At 38.4% G+C, this 20,610-nt stretch overlaps 1 protein-coding gene and 1 long non-coding RNA gene across 3 annotated transcripts; one reads left to right on the forward strand and one right to left on the reverse strand.

Annotated features, from left to right (window-relative positions):
* Positions 1-53: 53 nt before the first annotated feature.
* CHRNA5 (cholinergic receptor nicotinic alpha 5 subunit) lies at positions 54-16,688 on the reverse strand. Of its 2 annotated transcripts, XM_038147654.1 has the most exons (7): positions 16,518-16,688; positions 7,995-8,146; positions 7,661-7,705; positions 6,288-6,397; positions 5,283-5,322; positions 4,491-5,189; positions 54-2,548 (listed from the first exon to the last, which is right to left on the reverse strand). In XM_038147654.1, exons 1-7 carry the CDS (start codon positions 16,621-16,623, stop codon positions 2,387-2,389), a joined length of 1,314 nt encoding a protein of 437 aa, XP_038003582.1. In that variant the 5' UTR covers positions 16,624-16,688; the 3' UTR covers positions 54-2,386. The 2 variants fall into 2 exon arrangements, with proteins under 2 accessions (XP_038003582.1, XP_038003581.1); XM_038147653.1 differs by having other exon boundaries at positions 4,491-5,322.
* Positions 16,689-16,739: 51 nt separating this feature from the next.
* On the forward strand, positions 16,740-19,954 carry LOC119705352. Its single transcript, XR_005258193.1, has 2 exons — positions 16,740-17,060; positions 18,167-19,954. It is a non-coding gene; the product is annotated as an uncharacterized LOC119705352 (long non-coding RNA).
* The last annotated feature ends 656 nt before the right edge of the window (positions 19,955-20,610 follow it).

Genomic DNA, 20,610 nt, shown 5'->3' on the forward strand with positions numbered 1-20,610 from the left:
TGTATCAAGTGATATAACATTTATGAAAATAAAGAGAATCAAACTGTTGAAAATTGTGCCTTTTTTTTCATTTATTTTGTGAGCAAGTGACAGAGATCTATATAAGGTAGTATTACCTACAGTTCAATACATTCAGCAGTAAGTTACAGAAGTAAAAGTCCATGCTTCTGAGTATATTAACATTCTTTTGTTTCAGACACACCTGATAAGCAGAAGACCCCAAGGATTCCAGTGTCAGCTGTGTTATCTGAATCTATCATGATCAGACTAGAAGTCACTAAAAGAAATTCATGCATTTGCAAAAACTGTGAGTTCCTATAATAAAGAGAGTGACTCCACTGGACAATGTGCTGCCCATCATGATGTAACTGGGCAGCCTGGAGACATCATTTAACAAGGGCAAAGAGATGAAATGGAGAGTTAAAAAAATAAGATCTATATCTGATCTACAGTTGTACTCACTTTGCTTTCTCTACAGGTAAGAGTAAATCTCAGCCATTCAAACCTATGGAAGACTTTAAAAAGAAATGTTGTATTTGAAGAGGAGACAAGCTATCTGAAGTATTTCTGCAGCTTGCACACAGAGAAAGTCACTGATGCATTGTTTAACCACAGTAATATTGGAAGTTAAAGTCTGACATTAATGAATTAAAACAGATAATCTTTGCAAATTCACCTTGAAAGTTATGATGGGAATAGAGGAAACATGGATATCCAATGTCAGATGTAATTGTGTAACTGAAGAAGAGTCCTTCCCTAAACTGCTGTTATAAAAAAAAAAAAGGTCTGCCTGATATCATTTCCCTACCTGTGACCCTTTAAAAGCTACACAAAACCAAGAATGTCCTGCAGATTAAAACATTTCGAAATAAATATTGAATTATATATAAATTATGACATTAAGTAATCACTATTATAATTAGTGCAGGGCTTTTCTAAAGGAGATCTGCGAGGGAGTGTGGGAGAAATATGTATCTGTTGTTCAAATTTATAATCACTATAAAAACTTAAAATTATTGAAGATACCACAGTTTACATTAAAACCTCTCACCTAAACATGTTATTATTCATGTAGTAATTCAAACAAACAAAAACTTCCTCAGATTTGCTGTAGCCTGCTCTACTCCTGTATTAGGCCTACAAGATGCAATTATATTATGAACAATACTGAAAAAACTTTAATGTAGGAAAACACCCAACTATTTTAGAGTCTTTTTCAGAAATAAAGCTATTAAGAAAGGAAGAAAGGTGGCATTGGAATCAGTGCAAAGAATGCATTTTAATGGAATAATTGAAAAATTGCAAGTTCATTTTCAATGATCTTAGGAAAAAGGAAATTCAGAAAACTCTAAGTCCTTGCTGCTTAGAGTTACATATGGTTTTTAAAGTGAAAGAACTAATCCAAGGTAGCTCTCAAGTTCAATTAAACAAATGTGAAAATCATTCATCATCTCCATTTGGTTCCACAGCATAGTAATTGATAACCCATTTCCTTCAGAAAGATGCTCCACTAATTCTTTCTGCCTGTGCTTAAAATCTTAATTCTGAGAAACATCCAGATACAGGAAACAATGAACATGTCTGCAAACTCACACACTGTATCAAATTCTTCATCAAGAGTAAAGAAATCTGAATGTTCCAGCTCCTTAGAATACTTATGCACCTTGGGAACTCAGTTAACTGCCTTTGGCTTCCTTTCCAAAGCTGATGGAGACATCAATATACACACATGCTTCAGGCATTTTAAGGCTTATTAAATGCTCATGTTGGTATCACTGAATTAACAATCTTTACAATTTAGCAGCAAATTCCACTGAAAATTTATAAAGGCCAAATATGGCCAAATTGCTGTTCTTACTTGTACATTATATATACAGGAAGTTTAACTTATATTTTTATTACTTTAAATTACTCTGGCCAAATTTCAGACTTCTAAAACACACTGAAGAGAACTGATGAAAATTTACCTTTGTATACTAAATTGAAATAAGCAACTCTACTGTGTAACTGCAAATATTTAATATTCAGTATAACAATTTATATAGTAATTTAATAATTGGGCTACAGTGATCATCATTAAAAAATTGAAATCCTTCTATATCACAGTAGGTGTCAGTGTCTGCTTTTTTGATGAATCATACATGCCATGGCTAGAAAAGGTTCTTTTAATTCTGACCTGGCTTGGCAGTAACTCAGTAGACTGGCAATAAGCAGACTGACTTCTGTGTGTCCTGGGAATGCCATGCTTTAAGATAAACCTAATTTTCTAGTTCTGGATTTTTTTTTTTCACTCTACCAGAAACATGCCTACAAAAAGAACATGCACGGAAACAGAGTTACTGCAAAACTTAGGGCCAGATCAGTAGGACATATCTCCAAAAATATTTTATGCATTTGTACTGCCTATATGGGTAGGGACTATTATACTTGCCCATTTATGAATAACAGGAATAAATAACACAAGTGATCCAATTATTGAAACCAGAAGAAAAGCCCATAAGAACATTCGATCAAGCACCTGAGCAATGTATTTCCAGTCTTCAACAACCTAAAACACAGAGAGCACATGAGTTGGTCAGTGTGTGCAAGAACAGGTGAAAACACAGTACCAAATCCTGCAATTCTTAGTTCTTTCAAGATATGCTTTTTCCAACCACGTCCCTGTGATAACCCTCTGGAACAATATTTTATAATTATGCTGTGAGTTAGAACCGAAGCAAGCTTCCCTCTGTGAAGATTGATAAGCTGTAATAGATTTTGATGCAGAAATTGACCCTGAGAAGCACCAAACATCCTCATCTATAGAGATGAGACTGGCCTGCCATTTTCTAACATACTGCAGGAGGCATGGCACGTGACATCGTAACACGGAACTCCCAAGCAGGAGTTGGAAGCAAAAGTTGTAAAAAAACTCCAAACAACCAAAACTACCAACTCACAACAAAAAAACTAACCAGAAAACCAAAACCAAACCTCCCAAGTAGTAAATAAAAAGTTTTTAAAAAATTGTTAGTACAGAGCAGCTGCAAAGAATTATACACTGGGGAGAATACTCACAGTAGTTTCAAGACTTTTCCTTTTTGATAAAATTATTCATATCTATACACAGTTTTGCAAGTATTGCAGATATAATTGTGCAAGCAAATCAAAACCCTGCCAAAAAATTGTCTTGGATTAGAACTGGAGCTATCCTTGTTTCCCAAGCCTAATGCTTCCTAAGATGTAAGGCTATGATAGCACTAGCTGTCTAGTGTTTATTAAGAATTTTTACAATTAAAGCTTGCATTCTCTGGAGCCCAATAATAATAAAACAACTGAATCCCCAGTCAGCTGTATATTAATTTCCAAGGTTTATAGTAACAACATTACACTTGGAAAACAAAATACCTACTACTTGTCACTCACAGTCAACCCTCAATTTACAGGAAATTATGTATTTAATAGCAAACTATTCTATTTCTGTTGTTCATACAATGCAGATGCTGCTTTAACAGTGCAGCAGATACATTTATTAAAAATTTAGGCCGCATCCCTTGTGACACTGCCAGAATCAAGTCCTGAGAAGGCACAACAGAGGAGGCACATTACTGCTAGTCTCGTATGGGAGAACACAGTCTCAGCAACCAGAGCCTTCTGAAGACAGCAATTCCCACAAAGACTGAAAGAACCTCAGGCTTTGCCATCAGGAACAGACAGTACACCACAAACTGCTATATTTCTACAAACTTCTACGTTAGACTGGAAATAGCATTTAAATCTCTGATGTACCAATGGTGCTAGCTTAAAGAGCATGTAAAGAAAACATATCTAATGCTCTTACACAAATGTTATAAACATTCATGAAGGATAATTCAGAGTGCAAATGCCCTCTGACACTGAAAAAAAGCCTCTGATATCTTCTGATAAAACTTAGGGACAAACAATAGTAAGGATAGAAGAGAGCACTGAGGAAGTCATTGAGTCCATGTTTCATCTGAGCACAAAATGGCCAACATATGGCTATAGCCTGTATTTAAACTAATATAAGTTAGAGCACTCAAATTGTTTTTGTTTGAAATTGAAAGCTGCAAGATAAGTCTTGGCAGTATTTATTTGGAAAATATAAGGCAAATGCATTTTTCAAGATAGCCTTCAGGTACAACATTAAAGTAAAAAAGAGCTCCTCCTGTCATCCTAGGAGTGCTGTAGGGAACAGTTACAGTACATATTCTTGTCACAGACGTGTCTCACAATGTGTAACTAATGACAAGAACTAACAGAAAACAGCAAAAGACTTTTGAAGACCCCAAATACTGCGCTGTATCAGCCAAATATTCTCAGTATTGTACCATAGTTGCACTTTTTTCCAGTGGAAACAACTACGCAACTTTCAGCGAAGTACAGAAGCTGGAAATCTGTAGCACATCTTTAATATGCAACTGCAAAGCAAAGCCCTTGGTTTTCTAATTTGTACTTATACAAAATCAGTGCAGCAGGACAAACACACCCACCTCGCGAACTTCATTCTCCTTCATCACGTGTCTCGTGATATAGCGGATGGAATCCAGAGCTGCTTCCAAGGTGTTCCTGGATGATTCTGATCCATTCATATTGGCTGTTTCCTCCTTCTGAGCAAAGTACCTGTCGACATGGCTTCTCATACAAAGCAGCTTGGGCAGCTTGTGCAGAAATATCTTGCGAACCCAGGGTGCCATGGCGTTGTGTGTGGAGGAGGAGCGGTGGTGGATGTTGATAGCAAAGACAGTGATCACAATGGACAAGGTCACAAATATCATAGTAAACACCAAGTACTCTCCTATGAGCGGGATAACTTTAGAAGATGATGGAATAATTTCTTCAATAACAAGAAGAAAAACAGTCAAAGATACCAGTACTGAAGTGCAGAGTGAAATTTTTTCGCCTTCGTTTGAAGGAAGATAGAAGACAAGGACAGTTAGAAATGAAAGCCCAATACAAGGAATAATGAGAAACAAAGTGTAAAAAAGTGGCAAACGTCTAATTATAAACGAATATGTAACAAAAGGATACCAGCAGCATCCATCAGTCCTGTTTCCTTTGCTCCCTGTTGCAGTCACTATTTCCCATTCTCCATTATCAAAAAAATCTCTTTTATCAACATCATAATCTTCAAGAATTAGATCAACCTGCGAGCCATCATAAGTCCAGGATCCAAATTTCATGGAGCAATTCTGAAGGTCAAAGGGGAAGAATGTTACATCAATAGTACAAGAACTTTTGTAGTTTGCTGGTGGAGTCCAAGCAATGGTGCCATCATATTTTACCACAGTTTTTGTAGATGTTCCCTCGAAACGTCCATCTGCACTGAAAGAAAAGATAAATTACAGGCAGTTACAATGGGGTGTGGGGATGTAGTTAAAGAAGAAATTATGCTTTGTTATTGTCATTTCAGCTGTCTGAAATTTTGATAGGCAAAGTTTTGTATTGTCTTCATAGTCACCTTTTTTCCCCTCAAATCTGAAGCTAACATAGGTAAACAGCTTTGGAAGACTGAAGAATATTTTCAAGTCCTGAAAAGATCTGTGCAACTTTCTATGGTCCCAATGACTTATGAAAAGATTGTAAAATCCTGATCTTTAACAGCATGACCCAGCTCTGGCGTTTCTATTAGTAAGACAGAATAAGTACTTTTAAATTCAGCCAAATCATAATTATTGAAGAAAAAGAGTCACTAAACAGGTAAAATAATACTTGTGCCCAAACTTGAATTTACAATCACTGCAACAGCCTTTTATCCTGACTCGACAAGTCAGGAAATGTGAAAGCACTGTATGTGCACCTGGGTTGTGCACAAAGGTTAATTCAAAAGTTCTTGTTTCTGAGATCCGTTAATTTTCAAAAGAAAAAATCCAAACCAATCCAACCCCCCCTTACAGTTAAATGTACCTGACTTTAATTCCATGCTGAATATTACCTACAACAGCATAAATTAGTTCCTTCCCTCCCATCACACTACACTATTTATACCCAGCACTGTGCAAGACATTTTTCTCCAATAAAGAAGTTCACACAACAAAATGGAAATAACCTTTACAAAGGGACTAGAAATTCCATTCCAGTTTGCTTTACTTCTCCATTTAGAAGTAAAGCAAAACATTTGAGCACTTAACATGGCTACAAAGTCTATTTGCATTCAGAGGCAAGCTCTTCCACGGGTTCTTAGCCCACTAAATGTACGCATTATGTCTATCCAATGAGCCTCCTAGAAGCAGTTTGGTCAGCAAAGTTCTAAAGTAAATGCATTTTGTATGAAAAGATTCAAACCTTACTTGTCATAGAGCACAATATCTGGAATCCAAATAGAATCTGATGGGACACGGATAGATGTTATTCCAGCATAGTCTTCAGGATTCCACCTCAATTTTACATCTATCCATTCCTGTGGATATGTGAGGTGTAAAAATCATTATTATTGGGAAGTGGCTTTCAGCAGGGTGATACCAGATTAAAATATAATAACAGGGCAATTAACAACAATCAAACTGAACTAAAATTTGCATAAAGCAATGAAGTTGCTGACCAGGCATGTAGTTACCTCATTCAGTATTTGTTTTCTGTTATAAGAGCTGCTTGACAGTGTTTCTGTAAAGAACTTAAGATATAAGGTTCCTTTTTCAGAGCATGCATGTATAAGTAAGAGCTATTATAATGTAATTTAATTGTATATATTAAATTTGAAAAAAGCTTGTTCTGGATGAATAACAATGACTGGAAGCTAATCAGGAGCAATTTAAACATTTTCATTATACAAAAAACCCCATCATGTTCCAACTCTTAAAACTGGTTCAACTTCAAGATCTGCAGAAACTATTAAAGAGGACACAAAGAATCATCAGCCCACATGGCCATCTCATATTTGCTGACTAATCTCAAAGTTTTCCTAAAAATAAAAACTTGGCCTAAAATTACAGTTACTGAAAAGAAGGAAATGGGAAGCAAAAAGGGAAAAAAACCCAAATAAACAAAGAGAAAGGAATTAGCCCAAACAAAAATAATTCCATAAGCTAGTAAGTATACCCAGCATCTGCAAAGATTCTTCTCAGTTAAATCAAGAATGATTTGAGAGCAGCATTACCCGAGTAAATAGTGGCAATTAAGTTTAGCACTGGACTCTGACAATTACAAAGCTTGAGGCTTTCTCCTGCCCAAACCCAAATATTCTTGAAAGAAAAAAAAGTATTTCCTTCTAGCAAGCATATTTAACTTTGAAACTGGAATTCTACAGTAATGTGTATCCAATAATTTCAAATACCCCACAGGAAAAAGACCTCAAAAATATTAAAGAGAAGACTACACCAACCCTACTTTTCTTAAAAAAGCTTTTGAATAAAAACTTTCATACTGAAGCAGCAATTTATAGTTGGATATATACACCTTGGTATATTAAATGGCCATGCAATGCCATATCATATTACTTTTAATTTGGTGAATTTTTATTTACCTTGTTGTGGTTTTCTTAAGACGTTTGTCACAATTAATCCTTTAAAGGATTTCCAGGGACATTCTATAAAGATACTATGTGAAATAAAATTTCATGCAAGAGCTAAGTTTTTTGAATATACAATTAACTAGAAAAGTTTCTCCTAAATTTTGATTTGCAGTTATGAAGCTTCAGAAATTTTCATCAATATTTTACACGTACCTGTTTCAACCATACATTTGTTGTCATCAATTGATTTTTTTCATCCTGTAAAATAAAGCATATATCACAAAAAAATAATCTACCCATAGGAAATAGCTCCTCTAGTTCACAGAGGTCTGTAACTTAAAATACAAAACACACTGCTGAAAGCATTCTAATCACTAAGTATGTTTATATGAGAACATTATATATTCATCTACAGGGCATTTTTATTACACACACAATAATTTAAGATGCTTAATCTATTGTGTTTAACAGGCACAATTATTTCACATGAAATTATGCTCCTTTTAAAGTCAGTGGAAAAAAAATACAACTTGTTCACCATACGTACCACATCTACTAGCTGAGAGATTGCAAGGCCAAACTTGATTTTTATTGTGTCATTCAAGCGTTCCACTGGACGAACCCATCTTTGATAGTCTTCAAATAAATGCTTAAACAAACGGTCTTCACTTTTAGCAATAAAAGAAGGTTCAGATACAGCTATATTAGAAAAAAAATAAATTATTAGCATTGATTCAAATGAGCAGTGTACATCTGCATTCTTGTGTCCAAACAGTTACAGCTTTTTATATGCAGAGTTCAATTTCTCATCTCATCCCCTTCTCTCTAGAAGCACACCCAAGGTCATGGAAGTAGAATTTTATGAAGTTGCCTGGTTTTATTAGCATCCTCATACCATTATCACGCTTCTAAAATTGATGACTCAAGAACATTAAGATAATCTCAGCAGGCAAAAAGCTCTTATATCATTTACCCAATGCCATGCAACTATGGAACTCCTCTAAAACAGAAAGCTGATCTACGAGGGACTGAAGTTCTGTCAGCCTACATCCACATGACACACCTGCAGTATACAGCATAACTTGCAACCCAGTTTGAAACTTCAGTCTCTTTGTTTACGTATTTCTTCCAATGTTTGGGCACATTTACCAGGTATAAATTTTGCTGCACTGGTAGAGCACTTTCCCTCACACTGTTTTGTATCTTAGATGCATATGCTAAACTATTCACCAGTTGACTCTCTACCCATTCTAATGTTACACTGACTGGAGTGCACCCTTCTAGTTCTTTTTCATAGCTCTCAAAAGGTCATTTTGAGGAAGGTGGAGAGAGAGAGGAGGAAAAAAGGGAAGATCAGACTCTAGCTAAGTAACTTGAGTAAGAACAGCTTTCAAAGGTGTTGTGAAAGACCTGAAGATGGCTGCTGCCTCAAGAAGCACAAACTACACACATCACCTTGCATGAAGGGTCTCCAACACCGAGACATAAGTTAGAATGACCACCAGAAAACACTGACATGTTCTAGGTAAAGATTTTTACTATTTACCAATGAAATTTAAAAAGGAACTACTGCCAAAAAAAGACCTAGCAACTATTATCATCAGTTTAAGGGATGGCATAAACAGAAGAAAGGAGCTCACCACCATCTCTTTTAAAAGCAGACTTAAAATATTATGCTATTACATAAATCTATGGCACAACCTCTCTAGAAATCATGTGCTCACTAACAGCATCCATCTAAAAAAAGATATATCAGAAGCAGAAAATCACCAGAGAATGACATAAACAGATTAAAACCAGAGACAGTCATCCATACAAGGAGAGATTTAAAAGATTAACATTACTTTGTTTGGAGAGGAGGTGAATTTCGTCAACATAACAGAAGCAGATCAACTAGGAACCATACAAGCAGAAAAAACATTGGTGGTATCTAATATTTTTCACAAAATAAGCTAAAGGAAACAAAGTATCAATTAAAGGCAGCATAAATAATGTCTACTTGAAGTTCATTACCATCAACATTCAGTAAATCAGTAATTCATAGATCCTGAAGAGGACTAGGATTTTAGAATTGCCTGGGATGACTACACTGTATGCCAGGTAGTGTCACACCTGCACGGGGCATCAGTTCTCATTCCCACAAGGCTTGCTAAAGCTGCCTCAGAGTCTGACCAACACTTCCATGACTTGGCATCTGCGGGAGAGGCCTGGCTGACACCACTTAAGGCATTAATTTGAACCGACCTAGCCCAGTCCCACGTGACGCAGCCACGGCAGCCTAGACAAACTAAGATGGGCAGCCCAAGTTTCAAGTTCCCTTGCGTTCATCGAAGTGTGACTGCTGTGCTGCAAAAGGCTCCAAGTACAGGTCCTTTGGTCAAAACAGCCAAAGCACTGCAGAGCTCAGCAAGGCAGCTCCCTGCCTTTGGCACTGCAGCTGTAGGGCAGTCCAGGAGAAATATTATTATTTTACACACTAACCGGATTTCTCTGAAGTGTCACAGTAGCAGCAAAAGCAGAATGCAGCTTAAGAAATAGGATCAGCACCGTGAGAGCAGCAGGACCCCTTTTTCCTGCAAGTCTTACCCTAGAGTAATGTGCTGCTGAATGGTTCTTGCTGTGGGCCAAATCAACATTTGGGTTTTAAGACAGGTCACCCTTCTGTTTCAAAATACAAATCTTTCTGACTCGTGGGATGTGCAAAGAACTGAGGGGCAGTTTACACTATACTGCTGAGATAGCTCAGGTGGATACAGAAAAACTCACAGGACATAAGAATTGCTGCCAAAAAGGATCCAACAACAGAATGCTGCACATGTACAAGTTATCTTGTAAATGTACAAGTGCCAAAAATATATTTACCTGATTCAGTATATCCTCATCAGCCAAGGCTTGTTTTTCTTATTTGTAACTATAGACAGATTTGCCAAGACCTATATTTTACAGAAATCCAAAAGAATGCTTCCTGAAGACACAACTTAATTTCTCTATTTCTATATCCCTATTTCCTGAATTATGAATCGGTTTGTGTATATTTCAGCCTAATATTTCATAAATACTTGATTTTTATATTAGCATTAATTACATTTCCTTCCTCCAGTTACAACTCTCAACTGAATTGAAGACTGACTATGCAACTGGATATTATCTCTCAATTAATTGACCTTGAAGCAATGCAGAGGCAAAGTTGCACTTTCACCATTTCTGTGTTCCTGTAAGACAACCTCCTGTGCCACGACACAGCATCTGCAGGGTACGTGTTGTTTCCAGATGAAGCTTCTCTTAAAACACAGCATCTCCTCTGCTATGCTAAAAGGGGACATGTTCCTTTACTGCTTTTATATACTTAATTATTTTTCAAACATTTTATACTCAGACTTATAGTATACTCACTGATCTATTACAATGACCATTATTTACTAACAATATAGTTCAATTATTTCTTTCTTTCTTTTTCTGATCACAGATGTATCCACACTTCTCAATATTTCTAGTTTATTCTCTTTATTAATAGGCTGGGGCAAACTGGTCTAGAAAAGACTTCTTGAACAAAGGAGAGCTCCATGAGGAAGCTGGGAATGGTAAGAGTATATTAAGACTTGGCAAAAACAAAATAAGTAATCACATTAAGACTTCGCAAAAACAAAATAAGTAATCACCCCTACTTTGTACATTTTATTTAACATGGCCATTCAGATATTTTTTTACACAGACTGCATATGTTTTATATCTATTTTCCATGTATCTATGATTTTAAGATTACAACAAGGGGTTGTGATTCTTAGTTACTCCTTGTTTTAACATCGATATCAAAAATTGTGAAGAGTTGGGGACAAGTGGAAAAGAATGTAAAGAGTGGAAAACAGGTAAAACAGTTTTAGTGGCTTGAGGCAGCAGAGTAGCTATGCTGGCTGGAGAAAAACAGAAAGAGGTTAAAACCTATGACTAGCGAGATTAGCAAACAAACAACTCAGAGTACAATCTCATACTAAATCAGATGGCAAGAGATTATGGTAACACTCACCCCTGCCACCAGCTCAGAGTACTAAAAAATGCTTAAAAGATCTGTAGCCTTTGAAAGGCAGTTCTAAGCTGGCCTGTATTTGTGTGGCTTCATTTTTATTGAGGCCAGGGAACCTCTGCAGTTTAAATCCAAGATAGCTCTCTGCACTGTTCAGTGGTAACTCCCAATGACAACGTTTTCTTTATTATTTGCACCTTAAACTCTTCTCGCTGCTCCTTAGTGTAAGTCCATATTTAGCAACAACAAAAAAAAAAAAAACCCAAAAAACCCACACCTAAATCATGTATGAGGTTGGATGGTTTAAATTTTAATTCTGCACAAAGGAGACAAATGTTTATGCACAAAGCAGACTAATGATTAATTTTTTTTTAACTCTGAAGTAGCTGGAGAATGCTTTTGACAAAGGCTAAGTAAAAATTCTAATGGAACACTTGACCTTGAAAACATTGGGTTTAAAAATTTGGTTCTACCATTTCCTCCATAGGTATTTAACAAACTTTTTTATTAAAGTACTTTGGAAGAACTAGTTAGAAATTAGGGTGAAACATTATATGGGCCTCAGATGCATGAATAGCATGATGAAACATGTACATGTCTATTTATCCTGATAACATTCTCAAGTCATAATTTCACATGGGCTGCTAATGGCTGACTTTTTCAATGTTGTAGATAAGAAACAAAAGATGGGTTTTACAAAAGAACAATTCTTAAATTTACTGTACCATTATGGGATTAAATTTCCTAGCATCTTAATATGATTTAGCAACATTATGCCTTTTATAAGAATTACCAGTGAAATACTTAGTGTCACAGGCTTGATCCCAGATGTATTTCCACAAATCTTTGTTTTTAAATAGGGGAACGCCACAGTCCATGCTTCTCCAAATAACAAGCTTTCTTTGAACTCTGTATTCCTCTGCACTTCCTTAGATAAACAGTCTAAAAGCCAGACTGGCAGTGCAGATGTAACACTGGTCCTTCTACATGAAACAGCGCAGTTCAAAGCATTTTCTAATTGACAGAATTGAGTGTGAATGATTTCAGGTTTTCTTTGCATCACTACTGGGTGCAAAAGGAGGCCCATGGGGAAAGGGTCACTTTGTAGAAGTGTAATGTTAACATGCATATTCAGAAGTAATATATATTACTAATGCATGTTTATAATCATATACCATTACAGCAAAAAAAAAACCAAAACCCACTACTAAGAACAATGAACACTGCAAAATATCCATCCTTTGCAGTTAACGTTATATTCTTTAATTCTGGGGTATTATAACACAAACTTAGCCACAAATCTAACTGCTAGATACTACAACTAATAATTTCCTTAGAAATCTGGAAGGTGACGGAATATATACAGTATCCCTGCCTTCAGTACTCCAGTGTATTTATTGAGATGATCTCCCATCATTATTTCATTAGGTAGGAAAGACAGGTAATGTATTAAATTGAAGTTTTATTTTATACTGATTCCTCTGACCCTTTGAAAAGGATCATGAGTCATACTTCCGTGATGGTCTTTAATTTTCTGGCCTACTTTTCCTTCTATGCATTAGCAATTGCCCAGAATCCAATCACAGTCAAGCGTTTAATTAACGGCAAGCATTTAGAAAGATCACAATCATCTTAACTAGGATGTCTGTAAGTCAAAGCAGCAATACTAACTTGATTCTATTTACTGAATAGAAGTCAGAAAAGCCAACTATTACATTCTGAACTTCCCAGAACCATCTTTTCCTCTTCTGTTTAAAAAATAAAGGCAAACCCTATCACCACACCTACAAGCATGGAAAAGGTGGCTTTAAAGTTACTGGGAAGATTTGTGCCTTCTCTCTTACTGAGCACATCAACCTCCAGCCAATCAGGAGCAAAATAAAACAACACATATTGGACATGAAACTGTGAGGGATTTTGAACTGCAATACTGCTTAGTACTTACCAATACGCACAGAGGTACAAGAGCTGCTCACAGAAAGTAGGGAAGGTGTTTCTCACATTCAATTCAAATTTAAAATGTTAAAGGTACAACTGGATAGTTGTAAAGTAGAACGAAACTACCCCCTAATAGCTTAGCAACAAGGCATAATTATGGCACATATTTCTGAATACATGTACAAGTTTGGTTAATAACCATAATAGAGTGCCATGTAGTTTGTAAACTTACCAAGAAATAGATGTGAGCTGACAGTCAGTCTTCAGATTAAGAGCTAATTGGACCACCAACCATTCCTTTCTGAACACCAGTGCTACAGATTCTAGAATAAGTCCACACCACGTGCAGAACAGCTTCCTGACCTCCCTAGTGACACGACTGCCAGCAGCAGCTGCTGACAGTCACCTGCAGCTGCAAGTGCAGGCCTGGGCTGTGCCACAGCACTTCCTGCCGAGCTCACTGGCACCAGCGAGCTCCACTCAGCTCCCGCACAGAACTGGGATCCTCCTCCCTGCCCAACAGCCGGGCCACAGGAAAAGGCTGCCGCATGTCAGCCTGCCCTGGGGAAAATCCTGTCACGCTGAAGGCAGGAGGACGTCCCTGTAACAGATCCAGGATTTTGTCATCTTTCTTTGCACTACTTTTAATCATTCCATCATTTTCAGTGATTGCTGACCTGTCAGTAAAGACTGAAGATGGACTGCGAGTCAGCATGGAGGAATGCTGAAAGCGAGCAGCAAAAAAAGTGTATAGAAGTGCAGATAGAACAAGGAACACAAAAGAAAAGCATGTAGAACCTGATAAATAGAACCATTTATAAATTTAGAGGCTACGTGTCATGGAATTAAACACAAATCCGAAATGTACGTAGAAAAGACCTTTTGGAAATAAGAAACAGGCCAGGGCTTCTCACAAGCTGCCAGTGCAGCCCTGGGTGCTGCAGACATTGGGCACCAGCCTTACTTTCTGCCTCAGGAGTTTTTTGCCCACTCAGCTCCACTCCAGTCTTGGACACACTGGTACCCAGAATCCTACAGCTCACAGAAATCAGCTACATTGCTCAAAACCAGATCAGGAGATTTCAAAACCTTTAATATCACACAAACCCTGGGTTTTACCATTCTAAAAAGTGGGCAACTATGCAAGTATTTCGTTCCACAGTTCCTCCTACAAATCAACACAGGCATTTCTCCACGAATCAACGCTCACATTTATCCCCTGAAAAACCTCTAAGGAAAGCACCAAATATTTTAAGAGAGAAATCACAAGAAACCCATACAAGCAGGAAGGTTTTGCAGCTTCCTGTTGGGTAGGGAGAAGGATTTGATCTGTTAAACTGAGTGGAAAACGCTTGGGTGCATGAAGTGCCAGGGAAACACCATCACAGGTCTGCAGCACAGCAGGGCTAGGCTAGAGGCTGTTGTTAACCTCAACTCCATTTGGGCATTCGAGTCTCACCTGTTAGTTGAAAGTGCAGAGCAAGAACAAAACATACTTTGACTGTATTTTAAATCAGCAAGAATTTTCTCCTGAAAATCTGGAGTTAGCCAAGATAAAATATTAGTTCACTATTAACTGAAGGAAACACCAAATTAATTTATAAGCACTATTATAGCAAATTTCATTTTATTTTAGAAAAAGCAAGTTATGAAAAGAAACTTCAGCCTCACTGTATAAAATCAGTTTCCAGTGAAGACAAAACTGCTGGCTTGTGCCAAAAGGCAAAATCTGGCTTACCTTGACTGCAGGTAATTCCATGCAGTCATATAAATCATATAATGGAACATAATGATTTTGCATCTTCTGTCATGAAGAACAGGAAAAACACTACTTTTCCAAATGTTGGGACAAAGAACAGTCTTTTAAATCACATTCAGCAATAACAGACTGAGTATTTGTAGGCTGAATTAAAACCTAGATGTTGATACAATCAACTTTCCATAAACTATATTTACAACTGCCTTTTCAATTTGCAGTTAATACAAAAAAAGCTCAAATTTATCTTTCATTAATTTTCTGTCTGCCTTTAATTGTAGTTATGGTTTAAAGACATTCTACAAGACTCTTGGGAATGTACTTACAAATTATGTAAGTGCAACATTTTGAAACAACTGTTTCTAAATAAATCTGTGGAAGAGAGGTGATTTTGCTCCTTTAATCTTTGTATAATTCTATAAACACTCCAGTTTCAGATGCTATTTTACATCCTTCAACTCGGGAAGTTAAATCCTGATTGAATTAAGCGACTGCCTCTTTTGAAGTCAAAGAAATGATACATGACCAAACTAAAGAGAGTTCTGTTATAAATTCTTAACAGGGTTGTTTTCACGTGCAGTCACATCCATATGCGAAATTACAGTTATTAAAATACATTCTAGAAGTTTACCTCTGTACCAGATGCAGAGCATGCACCACAAACCTGCAACTGCACCTCCTCTCAAAAAGTGAGCAGATAAAAACCCGAAAGCTATGGCAGCTGAGATCTTTAAAGCGTTATATGTATATACATTTGGGAAGTGTCTGGAACGTAATGAAATGTGAGGCATTCCAGACTGATAACGCACCTGAAAAGCTATAGTTTAGCAAAGACATTTTCCCCCTCTCCTGCGAGGGGGCAGCCCTGGTGAGCCCGTCTGGCAGCGCTCTCCGCAGGTCCCGCTCGTTCTCCCAAAGCGCAGCCCTGCGATCCTCCCCCAGCAGCCGCCACCGCACCCGGCACCAGCCTCACCTTAACCTCGTCCGGGAAAAAGTTGACGGCGCGGAAAACGAAGCTGGCGCGCAGAGACCCCATCTCCGACAGCTTCCCCATCTCCGACAGCTTCCCCCCCCTGCCCCGCAAAATCCCGCCTCATTCCCCTCACGAACCGCTCCCGCTGCCCGCGCTCCCGGCCGGGCAAGGCAGCGGCGCCCGCAGACCCCCGGGCCACGGTACCGCCCGCTCCATGCCCGGCGGCCCCTCACAGAGCCAGGGGGGGCTCGGAACCCCCGGCCGGCCGAGCCCTGCCCTCCGACACCCTCCTGGCTCCTCACCGGAGCGCCTTTCACCCTTCACTCTTCTTCCCAGCGGCCCCGCCGACCCTCACCCCTGGGGCCGCCCCGAGCCGCCTTACCCGCGTGTGAGGCTCCGGGCTGGCCGAGCAGGGGCGCGCAGAGCCAGGTGAGGAGGAGCACGGACGGAGGGCGGCCGCAGCACGGCCCCGCTCCGCGCCCGGCCATGGCTAGGGCACGGCCCCCGCTGCCTCCGCGCCCCGCGGCGGGAGCCGGGAGCCGGGAGCCGCTGGGGCCGGGCGCCGCTGGCCCCGCCCCGCGGGGGCCGTGAGGAGGCGCGAGGGGCGGGAGCCTCGGGCCGCGCTGGGCCCGGCGCGCCGCCGGCCGCCCTCGGGGGTCGGGGGCCGCTCTCGGCCCGGCGCCGTCGGAGGGGCTCCCGGCAGGTACCGCGGGGAGGAGGCGGCAGCGCTGCGCCTACAGGCTCGATCCCCGTGCCCGTCCCGCCGCCCGGGAGCGGCTCCTGCCGGGGCCGAGCAGGTGCGCGCCCAGCGGGGCCGGGGCCGCTGTCCCGCGCGGCGGCTGCCGCAGCAGCGCTCGATAACCCCGGCACCGCCACACGGGCAACGCCTGCTGCCTCCGCACTGTGCTCCTGGGAGGGTGCGAGTGTAAGTGACTTCGGGCGAAAAAAAACCCTTTTTATTTTCATTGCATTTGAAACTCTCGGTAGAGGTTTTCTTTGCAAGTTTCTAAATCAATACGATTTTTAAAAGTTTCTAATTTAGAATATTTTGGAACTTTTAATCTAAAATAGATAAACTAATGCAAGCTAAAAAGACTTAGGATATTTCCACATCTTTAGGTATATTATAGATATACAACATATATAATAAATACCCTGTACAAAACACCACTTTTTTTCTGTATCAGATAAATAAAATCTGTTACAAAAGACAACTTCCAACACACACACTGTGAAACTTAATCAGTGATTTTTCCTAAATCATCCTAATGGAAATATATAGTGTACACATTGCCAAAAAACCAGCTGGCAATAACATATTTTTTACATCTAAGACAGTGTTTAATATTTCATAGAGAGAAAAGACATGGAAAGAAGGGCTAAATTACTGTGTTAATCAGCTTGTACATGACAAGTGCTAGATACCGCATTCCTCAGGAAAATAGTCCTTATTTCACTCAAATAATTTTAGCAACGTTATACCTTTCTAAAATGAGCGCTACTCAAACAGCAATTTCATTAATCATGTCGTCAATTTTCAAAATTCTTTTATAGCAGTTGTTTATTTTACAGAAGAACTGCATCTCTCTGTGTAAACAGTGAATCTTTTCAATGACCAAAACAGAATACTGGGGACATTTCAGTCCCTTCCTCAATTTTTAGACTCATGTTTTTCTGTATTATCTTCTCCTGCAGCCATATTTGGGTTGTGCATGTCTGTGCAAGACATAATGCAGGCTGTACAGGCACACAGAAAAGGCTGCTTACACAGGAGTTTCTTCCAGCACGCTTCTAGTGACAGGCTGTATTGATTTGAATGCTCTGCAGTAAATATGGTCATTTTATATATGGAGAATCCATTTGTATGTGGCAAATCAAAATATTTGTGTAAAGGATGCAGGATGCTCTTATTTTGAAATGCTTAATGTATATGCAGTTGTCAACTCAAGATTTTATAGTAAATGAAAAATATATTTTGGCCCAAAACAGGGCACAAACCCACACTTTTTTTTTTTTTTTGTGACACACTAGTTCTGCTATTTTCTGAGTGCTTCAAGAATTACTGGACAGTATTTGTACTGAAATTGCAACTCTGTCATTTTGATGGAAGCTGGTTCACTACTGCACTGCACCTGGTGTTCCTAACATGAGATTATCAGGTAAAATCTGTATTTCTGTGCACTGCAGCAGATGCATTTTAGAGCCACAATGTGTCGCTACCAATGTTGAACATAGCTGCCACTAGAACGTGCAGGACATAGGAAACTGGTTTTATTACATAACTGTGGATTTGTGTGCAGCTGGGTCCTAACCAGGCAAAACAGATGCTGGAGGAGATAAAAGGATTAAACCGTCTGGGTTACATGCCATAAAATATTTTATGTAGCATCATCTGGCACATGTTAATTATGTTGTATTATTACTGTTTTAGAAAACAGTAGTTATAAATAAGTAGATGTTTTTTCCTGATGCTTTGAACTTGGAGCAGAATATTAACAGTATCAGCAGCACGTTAAGTTTACTATTTACCATTAAGTGAAAGCCTAAACAATTGCATGAGTAATGCTGCCTTTCAAAGGACCCTTGTCAGCAGGAGGTGACATCTGAAGGTCCCTGCTAAAGTACACTCTGAGAATCTGCAATAAATTGGCTGATGGCAGCTTTTACTGTGCACTGAAGAGTAGTTTAACTGGAAAGCCAAATGCCAAATTAAACCCGGATAAAAATAGCCAGCTGCTCAGTTCTATTTGTAAAATGAGAAATGTTCTAAAAACTTTGTGAAGCTGAATTTTCTCCAGATTAAAGCCAATGAACAGTACTCTTAGATCCAGAGTGGGTAAACTGCAGTGGGTTTTCTTATTGTAATATGCAGTAGAAATAAATGCAATTAAAACTTGAAAATCAGGATCGTTTTTACTGAAGAAGATCATAGTGGAAAACACTCTTTAAAGAAAATTAAAGATATTTAAATAAGTCTTAGGATCTCCACCAGTCTAAAATGAAACAATTTCTCTCATGTATGAAGTATTTGAGTGCACCAACTTCTTGGACTTAGATGTCTTGCATACTGAGCTGTGTTATCCATGTATCACAGTCCTGAGGCCTCTGAAACCACTGAACACCTTTCAATCATTATATTCATTTTCTCAACACAGTGGAGAAGTATTTCTTCCTAGTTTTAAGGTTATGAAGAGAAAGAATAAATAATTACCTTGGAAATACATAAGAAACCAGAAGCAGCTGTCAAATTAAACGTCAGGAGGTTTTTGTTGTCTCTTAATTCGGGTGCTTTTGTAACTGACAAGTAAAATATTGGGATGAAGAGGGAAGCATACCTAAAGGAGGTCATATAAGAAGCAGTCTTGGAAGTTAATTTGACTTTATTTGAACAGAATACAGTCACCTAGAAAACAAGCTAACTATTTTTAAGCACTGACAGATGCAAGAGACAGCACAGGTAATTATTGGAGAAGCAGTAGTTTCATTATCTCTTAAACTACTTAGAATAACAAACCACATTACAATTTCTTAGGACAATCTATTTGTGAATATTTGCATATTTGCCCTAACAAGTTCTATCATGCAATCAAGTGAGATATAAGCTAACCAGTTTTTTAAGTTTACAAACATCATATTATGCAAACAATTTTAAGTAAATACTTCTACCTAATCGGAAAAATCTGTCACCTTCCACAGCACCACATGAAGATCTTGTTTTAAAATAACATTAAATCCACAGCAATAGCTAAATATTTTAAATACTTATGTGTTACACTGTAAACTCTATGTAAACACTACGTACACCAAACAAAAAAAAAATACAAAGAACAGGAAGATCATTTTGATTAGCAAAGATACCTCAAATGTATCGCCAGAATCATTTTTCTGTTCTTACGACTTATCCCCAAACCACTCCCAGAAAAGGCACAGTTGGTGGTGATTTTTTTTTTAATTTTTTTTTTTTTTAACACACAAAGCCAGAATCAATACAATAGGCCAATGCAGTCAAACACTGCTCTTATTTCTAGGAAGAACAGGAAAGAAACTTGCATTAGTGTCCAGATGGCTCAGGAAGATTCTAATAATGAAAGATCTCCAGCATCTGCTTACTGCCCTAGGCTCAAATGCAGAAACGAATCCCAAATTAAATTTTGGTTAGGAGAACTTGGCTGTACATCTTGGACATGACTGCCAGCTAGAGTTACTTGCCTATTCCAAGGCAGTGCTGAGGCTCAGCTCACAATCAGCTATTAATGGCACTCAGGAGAGATGATGGTTTTTTAAATTAAATTGGTAATTACTGTTCAAAGATTATACTCAAGAAGTATTAGACAATACTTCTTCCACTTTGTGCAAACAAAACCTTTAAATAAATAAGATCTTCTAAAACTTATTACAGTGCTTCAATACATTTAGTAAAGTCATTCCAACTTTTTATTATTACAGTATCTAAAAAGTTCTCCTTTACCAGCAAA

The sequence above is a fragment of the Motacilla alba genome, chromosome 10 (assembly GCF_015832195.1).
Source record: "Motacilla alba alba isolate MOTALB_02 chromosome 10, Motacilla_alba_V1.0_pri, whole genome shotgun sequence".
Taxonomy (NCBI): Eukaryota; Metazoa; Chordata; class Aves; order Passeriformes; family Motacillidae; genus Motacilla; species Motacilla alba.

Coding starts and splice junctions, on each gene's coding strand:
- CHRNA5 (XM_038147653.1), bottom strand. CDS start 16,623: ATGGCCGGGCGCGGAGCGGGGCCGTGCTGCGGCCGCCCTCCGTCCGTG. Junction 8,147..16,517: donor GCCCGGAGCCTCACACGCGG/GTAAGGCGGCTC, acceptor TTTCTAATATAG/CTGTATCTGAACCTTCTTTT. Junction 7,706..7,994: donor TCTCTCAGCTAGTAGATGTG/GTACGTATGGTG, acceptor TTTATTTTACAG/GATGAAAAAAATCAATTGAT.